Consider the following 21,528-nt stretch of genomic DNA (forward strand, 5'->3'; position numbering starts at 1 on the left):
CTTTGAAGTATAAGTATCCGCAGATCCGCATCAAAATAAACACGGTGATTTTGTCCGCAAGAAATTTTAATAATAAATCTGTTTAAAATTTTAGATATTCAAAAACAATTTTTGATGTTCTGTCTTTCACTACAGCATAACAGGTTGCGTAAGGGTACCAGGGTACCGCCCATATCAACATCGGTTTCGCTATTTCTGTTTTTGCTCTGAAAACAAAATTTTATCGATGCGTAGACTACTTAGTGCAATACTTCTACAACGTTTCTTTTTTTGAGCCATTCCATTACCACCATAATTAGTATGAGATTAGCAGTTTGGACGACGACGTCGACAGCGCCGTATCATCCGCTGTGTGACAGCGCCAACTCGATTGATCTAAATTCGTTGAAAACATGGCTGTCAGTATAATTCGCTGCAATGTTAGCAAAAAGAAAAAAAAGTAACGACTTGAAGAATGAGACGGCAGCAGTGAGGCTCTTCTCCTAAGTAACAGCTGTTCTGATTAAGTATTCGGCGCATTCGTCGCCGGGTTACCTGGCTGAGGCGTGTGCTCTCGCAGCTGCGCCACGCAGAGCTGGCTGTAGCAGGTATTGACTGCTTTATAGTAGTATTGACAGCAGAAATGTTTTAGCGATGGTTCCAAAGCGCCGTGTTATTACACGCGTACGTGCTGAGTAATTATGACCTCCGAGGAACTGAATTCGTCTCTTTCTGACGACCTGGACGAACTACGTTGTTCCCAAGTCGTGGGTACCCTTTGCTTTTCCGAGGCTGCCGATGACGCGGGGGAGTGTTTCGTGTCGTCAACTTCGAGAACAATTCGTGAGTTGCTCACATTCTTGTTCTTACCTTACCTCTCATTCTTAGGTGGCCTTTACTTCACTGTTCAACAGTAAGAGATGTGGGGACCGTTGACGACAGTCGGGTAGTGGACCTTGCGTAAACCACTGCGCGCTAAGGGTCGATCGTGTCAAGATTTCGGTACCGTATTCTGACTTCTGAATCTTTTGGTATAGCAGAAAATTAAAAGCTTTTGTCGTTTAGAATTTGCTCACGTTTTAGTGCTAACCTGATATGCTTACTAGATGACGTTTCAAGGAATTGTAGTTAGGAACCTGTAAATTAGTGGTCCGCTGTTGTTTATGACTGAGATTCTTGTCATTTGACCTCATGCGACGCTGCCTCTACGAGGAAACCACAGTGAGCTTTTTCTTTGACTTTGCTTTCATGCTATGAGATGTTTTCGCGTTCTGTTATTATGCGAAAACTCACTGGTGCCGCTGATTCGGTGTACGTTTAGGACGTGAAAGCGGACGCAGAAAAAGAAAGAAAAATCCTGGAAGCTGGTTCTTCTTTGTTGGCACTATTTTTTTTTTTTCACTGTCCTTCTGCCTCATCTTCGCGTATCTGAAGGCATGCTGAATACGTCCTTGCAGCCCTTTTTATAGATTGCGATTGTTACTGTTAGCAACGGCATACCGTTTTTGCGATATCAGCATATTGATGGGTTCACCGCTCTTTCCGAAAATTTGCGCCACAATCATCAGCTAGTCATTGTTTCATTTCAGGCGAATGTAAAGCGGTAGCAAACAAGCAGATCTGTTTCTGTGAACCATATCTCATCGTCATCAGCCGGACTATATTCACTGCAGGACGAAGGCCTCTCCCATTTTCTTCCAATTATCCCGGTCCTGTGCTAGCTGCATCCACTTGACCCCTGCGAATTTCTTTGATCTACCCGCCAAACCATATCAGAACCATCTCTGAGGGGGAAAAAAAAAAAACGGTTTTCAGCTGGGTGGATGCTGCTTCTAATGTTTATACAATGAAAGGCTTGCCGAAAAAAAAAAAAAAAGCAGTCAGTGATTAGCATTTGGTCATTTTCTTTGAACACTTTCACTGCTAATATGGTTTTTGTGCAGGGGCATGCATTGTGGACTTGATAGTTGTAAAGATATCCCCGGCCCTGTATGAAATCAAGCAGTGGTTGTTAGCAGATATAGCCCAGCTGTCTTAAATGTGTACTTTATAAGCAGCTTGAAGCTAATATACCTTTGCAAGAGAAGTAAATTGTACCTATCAAAAAAATAAAACAAAAGACTTGGTGAGGCAGCTTTGAAACATAGAAATCTAAGGAGTTAGCAGAATCCAGATTGGCATTATAGAGAATTAGTGCCTAGGGTCATTTATTTATTTATTTATTTATTTATTTATTTATTTATTTATTTATTTCTATTACCTCAAAGACCCCAGGAGTGCGGGGTTTTGCATGAGGGGTAGGCTTGACATTATTGTTGCGATTAACAAAAAAATGTTTCAATAGCTGTTCGGAAATGGCTTGGGTTAGAGTGAACGACGATGTCAGTGGGAAAATCGTTCCAGTCGATGGCTGTCCTTACCAAAAATGAGTTGAGGTGGGTTCGGGCATGTGGCGGATAAACGGCCAGCACCCCACTAAATGGTGGGGTGCTGATTATTTGGGAACCTTCAGATCCTCGGAGAGCAAGCACTATTTAGTAATTTACGTTTGTTGTGGAATGGAAGTCACCAATGAAAAAACACAGGATTCACTTGATGTTTCTGGTGGTGTGCTGGTGTTCTGGGTGGTGAAAGAGGACATGGTGGCACACATAGTAGTATTGAAGACGAATGATGCGAGGATGGTATGAAATTAGCCTTGTATACATGATGGGTGCTGCAACAAGACAGCATTTCATGCTTGCTCTTGCCAGGCTGGCTGGCCTAGCTGGTGCAAGGTAGCATTTATACTTGGGTTGTACTGACATCACAGCAGCTGCCAAGCTGGCAAAGGAGCACTGCAAAAAAGTGTGCATTTCTGTAATCCGGTTGAAACCTGGTATGGCTTGCATTGCCAAAGCTATGGGTGGTTCATCATCAGGGGAAAGCTATTGAACAGCACTTTGTCTTCATGTACAAAGTCTGTGCTGCTTTACTAAGCATGGTTATGTTATGTTTATTCCGCAACTTGAAATTCAGAAAAAGAATTTTTATTCATGTGACTTGAAATTTTTTGCATGCCATGGGCAAATATCTAGAAGTGATTTTGGTTCTCCATTTTTTCAAAATCGGGAAATGAGGTGTATGCTTTGCTTTTTTCGTATGTTAATAGAGTTTTGACCTTTCGGTTTAAAGAGAAAAAAATAAAATAAAATACGTGCTGAATTTAATTTTTGAAATTTGGTTTTAACTGAAAAAATGGTCGGTATCCTTGTAACATGCACACCACAGCTAGCTGGCTGTTGACCAGGAGGACAAAGGAGAAAATTAGCGTGTGGAAACCAGGGGCATGGCAGGATATTAATACCGTTGCTAAAGCAGTTGTGTGCTTTGATGCATTGTTTGCTACCTAACACACCTCACTCGGGGCTCCACCTCCTTGCCATCTGCCATTGAAGAGCTGTTTGGTCGCTGTTATTTGCACTTAGGATAGTTAATTCAAGGGATTGAGTAGGTTTCTCAACTTCTTTTAATGACATTTAAGGAAAAGGGTCATGTTCTGGTTACTATGACTGTCTGCACTTAACGATATTTAAGGGAAAGGTTCGCATTCTGGTTACTGTGACTTCAGAAACAGTTTCATTGCTGCTGTAGAAAGCAGAATAGGCTATTCCTCACTCTTCTGTTAATTCAGCACAACAGCGTAAGGCCGACACGACAATCTAGATTTTAGATGTATACTTACATTCTGTTGTTGTTTGACAGCTTTGCATTGTACTTCTGTTATTTTACTCTTATTGGCAATAGCACTTTCTTCTTCAAGACCAGCCCCAGGTACAGCCATTTGTGCATTAATTATGGATAAATATGCTGCTTGTGATAAAAAAAAAAGTGCAATATAAACTGACTTTTGATTGCCAAAAAATACATTTTATCACACTCATGTGTGCGTATGCACAGAGAGAGAGAGAACTGCAAAATCCAAGGACTCAAGTTTCTGTGTGAGGAGGTACCATATTTCTGTCATCAAGGTGACATTTTTTTCTGGTTCTTTTTTCCTGAACTTGTTATTGCCTATCTTGGTTGGACAGGGATTAGGAGCAGGCATGCATTTCGAATTTCCCAACCAAGACGATAACAAATTCAGGAAGAAAGCAGGAAAAAAAAGGTCCCCTTTACAACATTGCACACTCAGGTGAGATGGAAATATGGTATACCTCTCACATAGCGGTTTGGGTCTATGTATTCTATTTTTTTTATTTGGTGCTCTTTTTGTGTACATGCATTTGTGTGAATGCATTTTCAGAACAGCTTTTTAGCTCATCTTAAGACACCCTTTATTTAATTTCTTGTCTATTTTGTATATCTTCTTTTACTGCACTTCATACTCTTTCTTTTTTTTGCAAGATGCGCAATTTTTGTTTCTTGTGTTTGCTGATGGAATGCTTGGTGCTGCAAATACTATTCAAAATCTCCAAAACATTTTTTGAGCTGTGCTTCTTTAAGTGCTCGTGAGAAAGTTAGGCCTTCGAAAAGTGCTTCTGTTTAATCCTTATATTTAGAAGTAAAGCGTTTGATGTATTTTGCATACAGCAAAGTAAGTTGCTTTCTCTCCTTGTGTACAGTGTGTAATTGCTACATAAGGTCCCAAATCTGTTGTTCATATTTTATATGGTCACATTTTGCATGCATTGTATCCACGCATATTTTGAGGTTAGGTGCTTGCCACTGGGCTGGTGCCGTATACTTGTTTTTCTTGTTTTATTAGACTGAGAAAGAGCTTGAACTGTAAAAATATTTACTTCACATTTTCCTCCCAGAGCTCATTTTTTTTTACCCTGTATGTCTTATGTGGGCAAGAGTGTGGGTAAATCATGTTGATTTTAGTTTTTCTGCAAGACTTTGCATACTGTTCAGATTCCTGTATGAATAACCTGTGGGAATGACAGCTAATGCAGAAGGAATGAAACTCGTAGCATAGCAAGTAGTATAGCTGAAAATCATTTTTAGCTATGCTACTTGGGCTAAAGATATTGAATTATATTTCTTTGTCCATTCTGTTTTGGGAAATTAGCAATAAGGGAGGAATTATTAGCATCCATTTAGGAGTGTTGCACGTGCTTAAGTAGATGCTAATGAGTAATTGCTTTTTATTTTAAATTCCTTTCTTAGTAATTAAAAGAAATTGCTCAGTCTTTCACTTTGTAATATGACTACTGTTGAGTAAAGTGGAAATTGAGGCCTGCTGGTGCATAGTAAACATGAAGCGGCATCTTCAGCATTTTTCTTTGCCTTGTCTCTGTGATGTTTCAAACCTATTAGTTTTCCATAGTTGATGGCATTTTATCATAGTTAATGCCCTCAGTTGTGTTAAGAAGTCAGTTCATGAGGAGGGGTGTTTGCTCTAGCCTCCTTACACATAAGTGTCAATACCTATGAGCTCATCCTTGTGCTCATGTGCACAAGTTTACAATCTGAGGCTATGTTTTAGAGTGTTGTGCATATATGTTAGAGACAGTTGCAAGGGCTTTGTGCAAATTTATGAAATATATGAGCATGTGAAACCTCTTTAGTAGAGGGCTAGACAACATGCATGCGAACATTCCCCATCACTTTTCACGGTGCCTTTTTTTTCTGTTGCCTTTGCTTATTCTGATCCTTCGCAAAATAATTGTAAAATAAGTCAAAATCCTAGGTACATTAAGTATTGACCAAATGATTGGTCATCCAACCTTTGGCATAGAGTGCTGCTGTGGTGGCTCAGTGGTTAAGGCACTCTACTACTGGGCTGGATGAGCTGGGTTCAAACCTGGTCATGGTAACTGTCGAGGTGAAATGCTAGGTGCCTGGATACTGTGCGATGTCGGTGCACATTAAGAAACCTGAGGTGGTTGAAAATATCCAGAGCTCCTATGAACCACCTGACCATAAGGCACATTATATTTGCTGCCTCGGGAGATGACTCTGTCATTGACGGGATCTTGGTCCTTTGAGTTAATTAAAATGCCAAACAGATGCCTCATTGTGAGTGTTAGACTAGTCCAGTAACATTAGCATGCTCCGTTGCACTGCCAACAAATAAAACACATTGCATGCTCAGCTTGTGTTGCAGGGCCTCTGTACTGCATGTAGTGTTCATTATGTAGTGCTATGTGAAACACTTTGCATTCTTTTCATATTTTTCATTTGATTGTAATTCATGAACTTCGGCTTAAGTAATGCCCAGTAATATAACATGTAACGGTGTCATTTACGCAGTGTTGTATGCTATCGGCGGTGTAAAGACGTATTTTGCCAAGCCTTTTAAACCAAACAATTTGGTTCAAAGAGCAAAACAAACCTTATTAAAGATACTTTCTTCTGGTTTCTAGGGTCGTGGTCAAAGACTTCACAGACAAATACCTTGATGGCTTCAGGAGGTGATCAGCCTTCTAGGGTTGGGCCACAGCAGGTGGTCTTTGAAATAGTGTCAGCCAAAACAGTGGTTGAAGGACGCAAGAAGTTTGTGGTAAGTGTATACTTGTGCTTTTGCATTTGTTGACTGCATTTCATTGTCACATATTGTTGAATTTTCAGTACTCTTTGTTGAACATTGCAGTATTAAGTTTTAGCAACTCACCGAATGTGTAGCCAGAAAGGTCGCATGCTGGGTGGGTATATGTGTGATGGCACAGCTTGGATGCAGTCATGTTGTTGTGCTAGCATTATTGCTGTTTTTAAGGCATGAGAACGTGCAAAAACTTGGAAGTAGTATCGTGTTTCAGTACACACCACTCTTGTGTAGAGTGCTCGAGCTTTGTGCTAGAAATGGTAGAAACAGTAGAAATGAAATAAGAGTGACTGCTAATTTTCAGATGAGGAACTCAGGCTCTCATCTGGCTTGTCGCTTTCTGTGACTGTCCTTCCAAGCAAGCATTATTTAGTATGTGTCTGATATTACCAGTCGTTGCTGTGCTTTTGTGCAATGCGTCTCAAATAATCTACACAAGGGTGGTGCACATGCTACAGGCACAAAGCTACTACATTGACCGAAATGTAAGGCGACCATTTGTGCAGTGCGTCTCAAATAATCTACACAAGGGTGGTGCACATGCTACAGGCACAAAGCTACTACATTGACCGGAATGTAAGGCGACCATGACTGCAAACATGGTGGTTGCCGTTGTGGGTGTGAAGCAGGGAAAAGAAAAGAATACAAATGCTACATGAGAGCTCATTTTACGGGTGTGAAATGAGAAAAAATTGTGTAAATGTAATTCGAGAAACGTGGCTGCAGTGTACTGAAAGATTAATAGAAGTTATTCGAGGTGTGACAAAAAAAAAATGAGACTGGTCCAATAAATTATTGTATGTACTTGCAGAATCAGTTCTCTGTGACGTTATCACCTTCAAGGTAGTCGCCTTCAGCATTCACACACTTCTGTATTCAGTGCTGCCATTGCTGGTAACAGTTCCGGAACGAGGTTTTTGGAAGGCCCTTCAGGAGATTTTTCATTTTTGCTTGAACCTCTTCAACTGAGGCAAAATGGGTTCCCTTTAAGCAAGATTTAACTTTAGGAAATAAAAAAAATTTTCTTGGAGCCAAATCAGGTGAATAAGGAGGGCGCTTTATCACAGTAATGATTTTGCTGGTCAGAAACTGCTTGACCGATAGGGCCGTGTTAGCGGTTGCATTGTCTTGGTACACAACCATCCATTACTCCACAACTGTGACCTTTTTTTTTTTTCCTAATTTTTTCATGAGTGTTTTTAGTTCTTCAATGTAGTAGTGCTAATTAAAAGTTTGACCACTGGGAACCTACTCAATCATTAAAATTTCACTCTTTTTTTCAAGCTACAAACTTAGTCTCGTTTCTTTTGTCTCACACCTTGTAAAAATGGCTTTACTGTGACTTAACGACTTGGGAAGGTGAGGCCGCTGTCGATCCTTCATACATTGAATGCCATGCATGAGTATACTCGGGCAAGCCCCTGTGCATATTCCTTTCAAACACCAGAGTATACTCGGGTTGCATCTTGCATTCACTCCTTACAATTTAAAAGTCTACTCAGGAAATAATCTTGAAGAGGCCCTGCCATTTGTTGTGTATATGCTCAAACTCAAATTTATGCCCGTTTTAATGGGTGAAGGGCAAGTTCCGCTGCTTTTACTGTGGTGATTTCCGGTAGTTGGTTTTTGAATCTTTTATTCTGCCATGGAAGATGCATGTGGGAAGCTGAAGCACTAGTGAGGGATGCTGATAGAAATTATTGATGAGCTGTGCCTTTCAGGTTTTCTCAGGCGTGAGAAAACACAGACGTAGAAATCCCACTTTGCTTTGGTCAGTCAGTCGATTTGCACCTGCCTTATGGCCAGAAACAGCTTATATTGCCCACTGTTTCCTATAAACCTTGGCATTGAATATTTTAAACTTAAAGCAGAAGCATACAGAAAGTGGGTCCTCATGAACTATCTGGCACTCAAAAGGTTAAAAAAGTGTAAACACAAAATTTTAGTTGCCCATTTTTTTTTTTTTTGTAATGAAAGTGTCAGATATGACATGGATTATCAGGCATTATTTGCCTACAACCGCTAAATAATTTATACTAAATTTTTTTTCTTGTGCGTGATATTTTGGTTTCAAAAAGCTGAATGATGGCAGCGGCATCAAAGTTTTTGTATGGTCACATAGGGCATAAAAACTGAGACATCTTCATCGCTTTAATTCACTGAAATGCTAAAGCTAGCTTGCCTCAAGAGCCAGAATGGAGAAGCAGTGATTATATTGCAGTTTTGTCATCCTCGCATGATCTTTCTTAAAACTTGATGTAAGAGCCATCTTTTGGTTGTTGAAACCAAAGCAGCATGAGAGAAATGTGTATTGGTGCCCAAAAATAGTTTTTAAAACACTGAAATTGTGAAAAGCGAGAATTTCTTTGCTCCCTAGAGGTGCTGCCTGGCAATGAGGAAGGAATTATGGAGTTTGTGCCTGGAAGTGCAGATCACACTATTCAAGTTGTGGCTGCATGCTGAGATTGTGCACAGATTAATTTGTTGTTCTAATTTTCATGCTTTAAAAAAAAAACAAAAAAACTTCCCTGTACATCTTCCTTGGTGCATGCTGGTTGTGTGTTTGTGGTAGCCCTTGGCTACTGAGGCACTCTGAGTTTTCACCTGTGCAAAGCACCTTAGGCGCAGTTCCCTTTCTTGTTGCTGCCAGTGTTACACAGTGTTGGTGAAGAAGAGCCCTGGGCTGGAGCGTCTTCCCGGGGTTCTGGAGCGGCGCTACTCGGACTTCTCAGCCCTGTTTGCAGGCCTGCGACGCCGCCACCCATCATGTGTGGCCTTGCGAGACTTCCCATTTCCCCGCAAGGCACTGCTGGGCAACTTTACCACTGAAGTGATAACAGAACGCAGTCTGGCCTTTCGCCGCCTACTATCCCGTGTTCATGCTTCGCCAGAGTTGCGCCGATCTCCAGAGTTCGCAGAATTCACATGGCGCCGTGAAGTGTTCCGTGCTCATCGGCTGATGGCTTCTGGCCAGTTTGAGGATGCCTCTGTTCTCCTCGAAAATGCTTACTCTGTCCAGGAGAAGGTACTTGGTAAGTAGGTTATGCTTCTTTATTAAAACTGCCTTGTTGACAAAAATGATCTTCAGACTTGCATTTTGGAGCCATTACTTCACACTAACGCATTCACACACACAGAAAAAGCAGTTGTGTTATTGCAGAGGGGTTCTGTTGCGTTGACCTTGGCTAATTTTGTTTTGTGTAGAAAATAGATAACCATCGCATCAGGCCAACTTTAACCTGTTGTGTATTGTGCAGTATTGGTTAACCACTGCATCAAGCCAGCTCACAAAAGTTTGATGTGAGCTGGCTTGATACCTGCTACAGTTTTCAGTACCTTGATTTGGACAGCAGTAAAATAACTGTTAACCAGGCTGAAGCCAGGTTAGACTGGTATTTTTCTTTCAGATCGTCGCCCTGTTTGCGTTACAGTAAAATCTTGTTAATTTGGCCCCCACTAATTTGAATTAGTAGTAGTGTGATCCTGGCCGATGCCAGTAAGTGTATGTCCCTTGGATGCTTGTTAATTTGGGCATGGGCAGGCTACACTGGTTAGTTCGTGTTGTGGGTCACGTCGAGGTACGACTCTCGAAGCTGGCGATCATCCAACTAGACCTGCCCTAACCTAACCTAAACAGTGGTGCTTGCGCACTTCTGGCAAGCACGCTGGTCAAAAGTCCTTATTGCTAAAGCATAGTCCAGCAGCATTGTTCCAGTTTCGCTCCTGTCAAATTCACGCCAATTTCTGCTGCAATTGGGCATGCCAATCAGACGCTACTTTGTGTGTCTGTGGTCTTTTCATTTTTTTTTTAGATGGTGTCATGCTGTTCTAATTCCTTTGCATATTTCTCTCTTCTGCATCCACGCACTTCCTCTGCATTTCCCCTAGTGCGTTGAAGCGTTAAGTTTTGAGGATCCTTCACTTTACACGACATGTGGTGAAGCATCCTCAAAATGTGACGGGGCCGTTTATGGGGAGGCACACATCACTGCCACTGTGTCACAGGGCAACAAGGGCTGCCAAGGCACTTACCATCTTGGAGCAATTCTTAAACATCCTGACAGTGTGCTCAAAGCAAAGCATTGGCAGTCCTAAGTTAGGGGAATCCCCCAAGGTGGAGTAGCAGACCATTAGTCGATACTGCAAAGTATCGTCGTTGTCGCTTAGTTTTCGTCTCGAATGTATAGAAAGGTTATATTTTAGCTGTTCATTAGGTAAACTTTCTGTGATGCAAAGTGGTTTTTGTTGTACTTTTAGGGATGTTGGATAATTTGAACTTTTGGATAATTCAAACATTTTTCATGGTACCTTGAAGGCCAAATTGACACAATTTTTGTCATGAGAGAAGAGTTCTATGCTCAAATGCAACAGCCATAGAATGTGTGTGATAAGTTGTGGTTAATATGTATTATTGTGATTCATGCTTGGAGATGTAGTGCTTTTGAGCACCTCCTGATTTGACAGACCTGGCCTTTGGCTCCATCAGCACTGCCATTTTGGTAGCCATGAGAGTTTCCAGTTAGCTTACGCATGTTCACTGTGGCAGCCAGGCTTTGCTGATTAGCGTGTAATGTGAAATCTTTGGTGTGGTATACAGACTGCTCTCCGTACGTTATCTCACATCTGTGGTACAGTTGAAGTTCTAGTGGTGGACAGACATGAATTTGTAATTGAAAAACGTGGCACCTGGCATGTAATGGGTTCTTCTTCCTAGCTTTGGTGGAGGTACTAGTACATAAGAATTGACTTAGACATTTTGCAGAAAAGACCCGACTGTGGCGACCGCATTTTGATGGAGGCGGAAAGCAAGGTGCCCGTTTACTGTGTGATGTCAATACATTTATAGAACTCCAGGTGGTCAAAATTGTTTGGAGCCCTTCACTGTGGTGTTCTGTATGGCCCGAGTCACTTTGGGACTTAAGCAGGCATGAATCAAAAAGACAAACATTGCTGCAGAAAGGAAGTAGGATTCATATGAATTGTTGGAATAAGTCATATTTGTGTACTATGGCTGACAGTGATTTCTTCCACGCTGTTTACTCATTCATTATGTGAATGCTGTGAGCTTGTGGATGGTCTGCTAAAATGCTAAAAAAGGCTTTGTGTGAACCCACACAGTGCACACTTGCATCTTGTTTCGGATGATGCTGTTTAGGCATATGATCGTGAGCTGCATGTCATTGACTGCTTGCAGCCATTTTTGTCTCAAAGGCCTGGCTGTAATAATAAGGTAAGGTTAAAGCATGCACCTGTCGAGCTTGGGGCATATACTTGTGGCATAGCTTGGAAACTGCAGTTCACACATGTAATATTGCTGATAACACCGGTGGCTACCATGAGATGATACTGAAGGCAACAGTGGCCACATTGATGGTTGTCACTGACAGTTCTGACATTACTTCACTGCACTTCAAAGATTTCGCTTATAGATATAATTGTGAATATGCAAGTAATGTGCAGCATTTTCATTGAAATTTCTTAAACATAGCTTGATTTTGCCTTATTGATTTTTATAGTATTTTGCTTTTTGTTAGTGTGTGCTGTGTATTGGGAAACTAATTCTTGTGGGGCATGTCATTGGCTTAATCGTGCCAGTTGCAGCTGCTAGTTAGTGTTAGCTCTTTTTCAAAGTTTATCGGTATTCAAAATAATTTGTGGTGTTTTAATGCAGTGAAACTGCGCAGGTTACATCTTGAAGATACAGGGGAATCTTGTTTGCTGACACGTTTTTAAAAATAAATAGTGAAAATGAACATATTGAGTTCAAATAAGTTTAGTAAAACCAATTTGTGGTGGTGGAAGTGTGTGGTTGAAAGTATTGCTGTGGCAGTATAATTTGTTAATTTAGTTAGTATGCTGTTGTGATGTTCTATAGTGCTTGTGAAAGCACTTCTGGGTGTCAGTAATGATTTTCTGCAGGTTATAGAGGTAACCTATGGTTCCATTAGGTGCACTGCTAGTTATTTGGTAGGACTGTACCTTTTCCTAGTTTTTGTTTGTTTGTTTTCTTATAATAAACATTGGAACAAAAAGGCAGCTAAACTTTTTGCTCCGTCAACGAGGACAAGTCACGTACATCTAAGTGAAAAGGGGTACTAAAGCTGTCAGTGAATATGTGGTGTGCTACTTCATCTGCTGCCTTGTTTTTACATATTTTCCTCCTGCCTCCTTAGCTGGTTTCACTAATTTCATCATCATCATCATCATCAGCAGCCTGATTATACCCCTGCAGGGCGAAGGCCTCTCCCATATTTCTCCACTTAACCCGGTTCTGTGCTAGCTGCATCCACGTGACCCCTGCGAACTTCTTAATCTCATCCGCCCACCTAACTTTCTGCCGCCCCCTGCTACGCTTTCCTTCCCTTGGAATCCAGTTTCTTACCCTCAGCGACCATAGGTTATCCTCTCTTCGCACTACATGTCCTGCCCATGTCCATTTCTTCTTCTTAATTTCCACTAGAATGTCGGTAACTTGAGTTATTTCTCTGACCCACTCTGCACGCTTTCTATCTCTTAATGTTACCCCTACCATTTTTCGTTCCATAGCCCTCTGGGTTTTCCTCAACTTAAGTAGAACTCTCTTGGTTAGCCTCCACGTTTCAGCCCCATAGGTGAGTACAGGCAAGATGCAACTGTTGTATACTTTCCTCTTGAGCGATACCGGTAAGCTGCTAGTCATAATCTGCGAGTGCTTGCCAAATGCGCTCCATCCCAATCTTATTCTTCTTGTTATTTCCTTTTCATGGTCCGGATCTGCGGTTACTACCTGTCCTAAGTAGACATATTCGCCTACTACTTCCAGTATTTCGCTGCCTAATGTAAACTGCTGTTCCTTCCCGAGGCTGTTGAACATTACCTTAGTCTTCTGCATATTGATTTTCAAGCCTACGGTTCTACGTTTCCTGTCTAGGTCATCAATCATTATTTGCAGTTCATCCCCCGAGTTGCTTAGCAAGGCAATTTCATCAGCAAATCGCAGATTACTGAGGTATTCTCCATTTACCCTTATCCCTAACTGCTCCCATTCCAAGTCTCTGAATACTTCCTCTAAACAAGCTGTGAATAGTACTGGGGAGATTGTGTCTCCTTGCCTAACACTTTTCTTTATGGGAATTTTGTTACTTTTTTATGCAGAACTATGGTTGCTGTGCAGCCACTATATATATCTTCCAGCACTTTCACGTACGGCTCGTCTACCCCATGATTTCGCAATGCCTGCATCACTGCCGAGGTTTCAACTGAGTCAAATGCTTTTTCGTAATAAATGAATGCTATGTATAAGGGCTGGTTATATTCTGAGCATTTTTCTATCACCTGATTGATGGTATGGATATGATCGATAGTAGGGTACCGTTTCCGAGACCCTGCTTGATCCTTTGCTTGAGTGCAGTCTAAGGTTTTCCTGATTCTATTAGCGATTACCTTAGTAAATACCTTATACGTAACAGACAGTAAGCTGATTGGTCTGTAATTTTTAAGGTCCTTAGAGTCCCCTTTCTTGTGAATGAGGATAATGTTTGCATTCTTCCATGGTTCCGGTACCGTCGATGACACCAGGCACTGCGTATACAGGGTGGCCAGTTTTTCTAGCACGATATCCCCCCCGTCCTTCAGCAAATCAGTAGTTATCTGATCCCCTCCAGCTGGTTTCCCCCTTTTCATAGTTTCTAGTGCTTTCTTGACCTCGTCCTTCGTCACTGGTGGAACGTCGGACTGTTTTTCCCTACCGCCAATCTCATTACAGTCCTGACTACTTTGGCTACTGTAGAGATCTGTATAGAACTCCTCGGCTATTTTGACTATCTTGTCCATATTAGTGATGACGTTGCCCGCCTTGTCCCTTATTGCATACATCTGATTTTTGCCTATGCCCAATTTCTTTTTTACCGCTTTAAGGCTTCCCCCGTTCTTTACAACATGCTCTATTTTCTCCATGTTATACTTCCTTATATCGGCCACCTTGCGCTTATTGATTAGCTTTGATATCTCGGCCAATTCGATCTGGACTGTTGGATTGGAAGCTTTCATACTCTGGCGTTTCTTAATCAAATCTTTCGTCTCCTTAGACAGCTTACCGGTATCCTCTCTAACTATCCTACCGCCTACTTCTACCGCGCACTCAGTAATGATACCTGTGAAATTATTGTTCCTTGCCTCTAGGGTAATGTCGCCATCCTCAGTTAGAGCTGAATACCTATTCTGTAGCGAGATCCTGAACTAGCAGCTCTGGGTCTGCACAATACAATACAAGAATTAGCAGAAGCCCAAATCAAGTCACAGGTAAACAGACTTCTACAAACGAGGACGGGAAGACGGGTGTTGGAAAGACTGGGATATAGCACACACCTACAGGCTTATAACAAGACAAGACAGGTATCGCGGGAAGTCAGAAATTGGTACCGAGTTCGGCCCATACCAAGAAACATGGACCCCCGCCTACACCCGGGAAGAAGGCAGGCAAGGGCAGAGTATTATGAAAAAACATTCCGCCAACAAGACACGTCAAGGTTCACCGACGCAGCCTTATACGAAACCAACGCAAAGAGGGCGATAGCCACGGTCACAGACTGCGAAGGCCGGGAGGTAGTTAGCGCCTCGATCCAAATGTACAGTCACGGAGGCAGAGGAAGTGGCTATCGCACTGGCCATTAGGCAAGGAAGAGAAACGGGAGAGAGTCTGACGATACTGTCAGACTCTCAATCTGCATGCAGAAATTTTCAACGGGGTAAATTATCTAAGGTAGCGCACCAAATCCTTTCTTCCACAAGCGAGCCAACAAAACAATACACTCAAACACTAGTGTGGATTCCGGGGCATGCAGGGATCACGGGGAATTTGTACGCAGACAGGGTAGCACGAGGACATGCAACCTACCGTGCGCCCAACAGTCTCGGGACAGAGTACCTGATTCCGCTTGACCCTGACTACACCACAATACTACAACACTACAGAGGCTTGCGGAAAGTATATCCGGAGCCGCATAAAAAGCTCAGCAATGAGGAGGCCATAGATCTGAGGCGGCTACAGACGGGCACCTTCATTAATTTACACATATTACACATGATGCATCCCACGACATTCAGAGACGAGTGCCCGTGGTGCGGGAAGACCCCTACCCTGTACCACATAACATGGGAATGCAGCTCACATCAACTGCAAAAAATTGAAAACCCAAATGAAAGACAGTGGGAGGCTTTGCTGGCCAGCTCTGATCCGGAGGCTCAGCTCTACCTGGTCACAAGAGCTCGCAAACTGGCGAAAGCCAGTGGTGCCCTGGACTGGGGGCGCCAACCGCTCGTCAGCCTCGGTTGAAGAGGCGAAGAAAAAGATCTCCGAGCAATTAATAAAGTTCACTCACTCACTCACTCACTCTGCCCTCCCCCTCACCGCTAATTCGTTGATGGGTTTCTTTCTTACTAATCTGCTGCGTTCCTTCTTCAGATTTAGGCTAATTCGGGACCTCACCATCCTGTGGTCACTGCATCGCACTTTCCCGATTACCTCTACATTACCTCTACTAATTTCACCCTGCACAAATTGTTCTCACGCCTGATGGAAATTTCTGTTGCTGCTTTCCATTTGCTGGTTTTATTTGATATTTCTGAGATCACTCATACAGCTGCAGATTTCTGTCAGAGAGAAGGATAGGCAGTAGAATGCGTGCACCAGGGTAGCCTTCTAATGTATGGCAAACAGTAACAGGGAAGCTAGGCCTCTGATTTCATCTACTCTTGACTTAAGTATGTGTGCTAGCGAACATAGGTGCAGCCTCTGACAGGAAGGTTGCATCATGGTGTGAATCTCTGATTCTGTGCTTTCATAGAATGTCCCCCCAGCTGATTGCATAATGTTTTGGAAATAGGAACTGGCAGCTTTCTGTTGGTTTTTCCTGGGCAGAATTGCTGCTTTATTAAATCCATGTTTCTGCTGCAAGTGCTGCACTTCTTCATGTATTTAACACTTCACTGTCCTATTCACAGATATAGAGTACAGTTTATTGCTTTTTAGAATTTGTGGCTTGTCTTAAAGGAGTGCCAAAAACTTCATAGCTATGTGACATTGTCATTTTAATGCACTGATTAAAAAGCACTGAAGGTTGTGTTTTGGTTGGCCTTTCTTAGTTGTGCAAGGTTTTCATATCAGGGGCCCAGGCTTTATTTGTTGTAAAGTTTACTCCTTAGAGTTGGAGGCAGGAAGGAGGCCCTAAAACTGTTGTTTTCATCCATTGCCATGGATGTGCATATGTGGTATTTACAATAGGTTAAGTGAATTCTTGTTGGGGCCTGGCTGCAGGTGATGGCGACCCAGACACATTCACTACCCTAGCTGTGCTGACAGCTTGCCTCAATGCGGTGGACAATGTAGCCGAGGCACAAAAGTATGCGGAGCTGGCCCTGTCCAAGAGGCTGCCCGGTGGGGAAGCTACCAGTGCCAGTGACCTTGAGGTGCCGTTGCTTGTGCTGGCCATCCGGCTCTGGTGGGCAGTGGGAAAGGAGAAGCGTGAGCTGGAGGAGAGACTGCGCCAAGTGAAAGACACGGGGCTCAACGTGGATGCCCTGCCAACACTGCTTGAGCTGGTGCTCAAGAAGGACAGTGCCACCTTGTATTCATCTTAGATTGGGGGTTTGGCCACCGTCACCGGCTCCCCCGGCGCACCGCACCTGTTGGCCGACCTTTTAATGTTTTGCCTGCCACGAATTAGATCTGGTATTTATTTCGTGTGCTCAGTAGATATGGATGCTTTTGGAGTAGCCACTGTAGGCTGTGTGAATGCAACTGGGCACCAGTTAAATTACGCGACCTCTGTGACATAGAGGGCTGAAGCCTAAGAGAGTAGGATGATTTGAAAAAATTTTTCAGGTTACTAGCTGGAGCAACTGATGGAGTAGCAACCATGGTGAGAACCTGCATCCAGTTTGGGATCTGAGGAGCAAATTAGACACGGACTCTGTGGATTTGAACTATTTCTTCCGTTTTCTGTAATTGCATCAGTCACATGTACTCGGAACTCGGAAGCATCACTTGAGGATAGTGCCTAGAATTTTGTATGTGAGAAGCTGTGGATGCAGTAGCTTCTGCTTCATACAGAACACAGAAAGGAACAAAATTTTTTGCGTGCTGGGTACCAGAAGAAGCACAGAATTCAGTGTCATGATGCACAAACCTTGAGCTAACCTTCGTTCTGTATGGCAAGCAAATGCAGCCTTTTGCACTTTAATGTTCACACTTTCAAATTTCACATTGTGTGCTATTTCTGATTGGCTATCATGAAGTGCCATAGGCAGGTTGTATTGGACTTCTGTCAAAACAGAACTCTTGTGCGACATTTGTGATTGGGGACATGTCATGGGCCTCTGTGGATTCTGTATAAAAAAAGCTTGTGGTGTCTGATACAAATTGGTATGTGGTGCTTGTTTTGAAGTTTGTGAACGGTTATTTATTAAATTAGCTTGGTAAAGCTAGTTGCCGTGTAACCTTTATTGTTGATTATGTTGTTGTGAGGCAAGTGGGGGACCTTTAATATTATGTTAAAGTGCATTAATTGAAACAGGTGTTCAGACAAATCTTACAGGCATATTTAGCAGCACAAATTAACACATCTAAATAAATTAATGTTACCTTTAGGCCACATATATTGTTGCTTTAAACCTGGGGTCTTCAAGCCTTCTGCCTATATGACTGTGTTGGTGACCTGTCATTATGTTGAAGGTCAGAAAGACAAGTCACAGTGGGCTATAAATTGTAGTCATCTGCAGATAAACACAGTATCTTAGAGAGTGAAAAGCCTTTACTTTAATAAGAGTTATATTTTTTAAGCTTAACAGGTGTGTACTGAATAATCCAAGGAACACTCATAGAAGGTTAATTATGATTTTGCATTCAGAGTAGTAAAGTAAATGTTAGAGCTGATGCTTCCACTTTTGCATTTAACATTTTCATGTTTCAGCAGTGAGAGTGGACCTTAAATTTTTTTTACATAAATCAGCCCTGTCCTTGGACCTATCTACTTCACTCCTAAAATTGTTTGCACTGTTACTTTTAACCAAAAGTAGATGTAAGAAAGAAGGGGCTTGTAGCCTGGAAATTGTTAAGGTACCAGACTTCTTCAAATATGTACCAGACGTTCATGCTTGAATTTGGCATTCAGCTGTGTTTGTCAGCAGCAGTTGTATTTCATGACCGTAATTATATACCCAACAATAGAAATCAATTTTGAAGTAATCTAAAAGCCTTAGAGAAGCAGCTAGGTGGGCAGATCATCATTGGAGTTGCGTGCTGTGGGGCCTGAGTAGCCACTGGATGAAAAAAATAGCTGCGGAAGAGTCTCGTACACTCTTCTCGATTATGTATTTCCACTGTGCATTTTGAACAGGCTATATTTTTTACTTTTCATCAATGCTTAAAACAAACTATAATATGCATCCATGGCCAGTTAAAGCAGCATGAGAGTTAATTAGGTGAGAACTACTACTTAAAACTTTCACAACTTTTTTGTCATTGGTAAGCTGCCCTTTATTTCAGCCTTGTGGCTAATATTAAAATGAATGCGGACCTCTACACAGATTGTTTGCTAACAGTTCTTTAATGGTGGCTTGATGCTTGCATGGCGTTTTGCACAAGCCGAGAAGGCAATTTGGCAATGGCTACAGGGAGCTCGTTGGACTTGGCTGTCACAGCTGCCAAGATCAGTGTTGTCCATGTTGGCAAGCAAAAGTATTAGCTTTTATTTCATAGGCTATGCAAAAAGTACAAGAAATGGCCGAGGGGCCATTCAGAGGCCCTCATCAGAGGACCTGAGGAGCTGTAACAAGCTCAAGATTCAGTGTTACCAAGCCATCAACGGGGATTGGAGAGTACATCTCTGCAGGCAGTATGTAGTTCACATGCGGTGTTTGGAGGCCCCTAGTATACGTGATGAAATGGTTAATTTTGTGAACTTTTATATCATCTTTTGAAAAAAGTACTTGGTGACCTCTTGTAAAGAGGTTATTTTTTTATAAGGCATACAGGTGAAGCACTTATAGAAAATTAATGAATTTATTTTTTTTGTTTTTATTTGCATTTAAAAGGTCAAAGTACTAGTATGCTTTTCCTAAAGCAGTATACTTTGTCAAATTGGACAAAATGGGGGCAATCTGTGTATAATTTTTCCTCCGCTCTGCTACCTTTGAGGATCATAAGCTCATTGTATGGCTTTCATTCCACAGTCACTGTTTAATGGGGAATCCTATGGGTGTATTGCTTTTTCAAATATTTCATATCCATCTTATCTTTTCATGAAAGTTTTGTTATCTAGCTTTAACCACAAGTCATATATATTGGCCAGTGCCTGTTTCCTTTTATTAGTCAGTGACTAATTTTCAGTGGTTTTTGGGGATTGGTATTAAGTCCTTTAACATTTCAGAGAAGCTGTGATAACTGCGAGTCGTTTCTATTTTATAAAGGTAACATTGCTTTATTGTTCATTGTTTATTTATTCGGAGTACCTACAATGGGGGGGGGGGCTGATGGGCATTATTGTAGGGGGAAGAGATACATAAATATAAGAATCGGCGAGAGCAGTCTGCACATACATCAACAGTATGCTTACAGATACCGTGGACACTTACATGTTAGCAACGCCCAGTTTCAACATTGCTTTTTACAAACAAGGCCAGCTGGTGTTATGCCATTGTAGCCTCTCTTTGCTTTTCAGAGTGGAGGAAAGAATTGGGACACTGGCAAAATAAAGAGCATCTGCAAGAGATTAAGTTTTAAATGCTTGCTTTATTGAAATCAGCGTTTTGTGCACTGAATGCCCCAAAATCTTGTAATTTCTTTATTAGTTGTGAGCCTCGTACATTATTATGGAGGTTGTTTGCCATAATTGAGATGATAATTGTTTTGTTTGCCTTAAACATGTGCTAGAAAGTGACTAGTGAGGGCATAGAAATTGTGTTTGTGCAGCTTCTGCTGACATGTCCTCTCCTAAACTCTTGGCTTTCTTCTGTGATGAACAAGGAATGATGATAGCTATGCCATACTCCACCATCTATCCACTTAGACATGTCCGCAGGTGGCGCTTCCTGGCCTCTATGCCAAGGAAAGGAATGTGGTAGTTTTCAAATGATGTTCAGTGCCGATAGCTGATGGTATTAACCCTTGAGAAGATCCCTCGTGCAGGTGTTATTGTAAAATTACTTATTTTTTTCTCTAAATAAATGTCACGTAAAATTGGGGTAGCATTTACAAATGTGTTACCTGTAGTAGTGAATGACCCTTGAAGAAGAAAAATAGCTTGTGAGGCTGATCTGTGCGTTTAGTGCCCTTTAAAATAGGAATGGCTTATACCAGAACATTCAAAGGAAAGCTCACATCAAGTGACAGAGGCATTGCCCTTCTACCACTATAAATGATTAGAATTGTGCCGTTCTTACTGGCATCTATTATTATTACTACTATTATCATCATCATCATCATTATTATCTGGAGTGATGAGTAGCATTAGTCACTGCCGACATGATTGAAACAGTGTCTGTGTCAGTTTTCGTTTTTCAACTGGGGGGAGGGGGAGGGAGGCATGTTTTGATGGAGGCGAAACGCAAGGCGTCCGTGCGCCGTGCGATGTTGGTACACATTAAAAAACTCCATGTGATCAATTCTCCTAAGCCCTTCACTACGGCGTCCCTGAATCACTATGGGGCGTTAAACTTCAAAAACCACCATAAATCAGTTTTTGTTCCTGGTTAAAACTATGTAGCTTTCTTTCAATCACATTTAAATCTTTCATGTTCACGCTATTTTCTTGCACTTGCTGTGAGCACATAGTCATTTTTCCTTAATGCCATTACCATGGCGAGCAAAAAGCAACCAAAAAGCAAGGAATGGAAAAGCTGTCACCATTTTAGTTGTCAGAATTATACATTAATGCAGAATGGCAGGCTTAGCTTGTTACAGGCTTTGTACGAGCTGGTCGTAAATACTAGGCATGCTGAGCTTTTCTGGCTATATTAGTACAACTCATGAACAGGGCTCATCC

General features: G+C 41.9%; 1 protein-coding gene across 2 annotated transcripts; it reads left to right on the forward strand.

Annotated features, from left to right (window-relative positions):
- Window positions 1-145: 145 nt before the first annotated feature.
- On the forward strand, window positions 146-19,067 carry Snx21 (Sorting nexin 21). 2 transcript variants are annotated; one of them, XM_084589074.1, is made up of 4 exons: window positions 146-822; window positions 6,330-6,466; window positions 9,159-9,540; window positions 16,803-19,067. In XM_084589074.1, the coding sequence occupies exons 1-4, from the start codon at window positions 681-683 to the stop codon at window positions 17,123-17,125; spliced, it is 984 nt and encodes a 327-aa protein (XP_084445200.1). In that variant the 5' UTR covers window positions 146-680; the 3' UTR covers window positions 17,126-19,067. The 2 variants fall into 2 exon arrangements, with proteins under 2 accessions (XP_084445200.1, XP_084445201.1); XM_084589075.1 differs by having other exon boundaries at window positions 146-587.
- The last annotated feature ends 2,461 nt before the right edge of the window (window positions 19,068-21,528 follow it).

The sequence above is a fragment of the Amblyomma maculatum genome, chromosome 1, assembly GCF_055883805.1.
Source record: "Amblyomma maculatum isolate TAMU_Amacu chromosome 1, ASM5588380v1, whole genome shotgun sequence".
In the NCBI taxonomy this organism is placed as follows: Eukaryota; Metazoa; Arthropoda; class Arachnida; order Ixodida; family Ixodidae; genus Amblyomma; species Amblyomma maculatum.

Bases quoted from the DNA above. Each gene is read 5' to 3' on its own strand.
- Snx21 (XM_084589074.1), top strand. From the start codon at position 681: ATGACCTCCGAGGAACTGAATTCGTCTCTTTCTGACGACCTGGACGAA. The intron at 823-6,329 runs GTGAGTTGCTCA...TCTGGTTTCTAG, and splicing joins GTCAACTTCGAGAACAATTC to GGTCGTGGTCAAAGACTTCA. The intron at 6,467-9,158 runs GTAAGTGTATAC...TGTTGCTGCCAG, and splicing joins AAGGACGCAAGAAGTTTGTG to TGTTACACAGTGTTGGTGAA.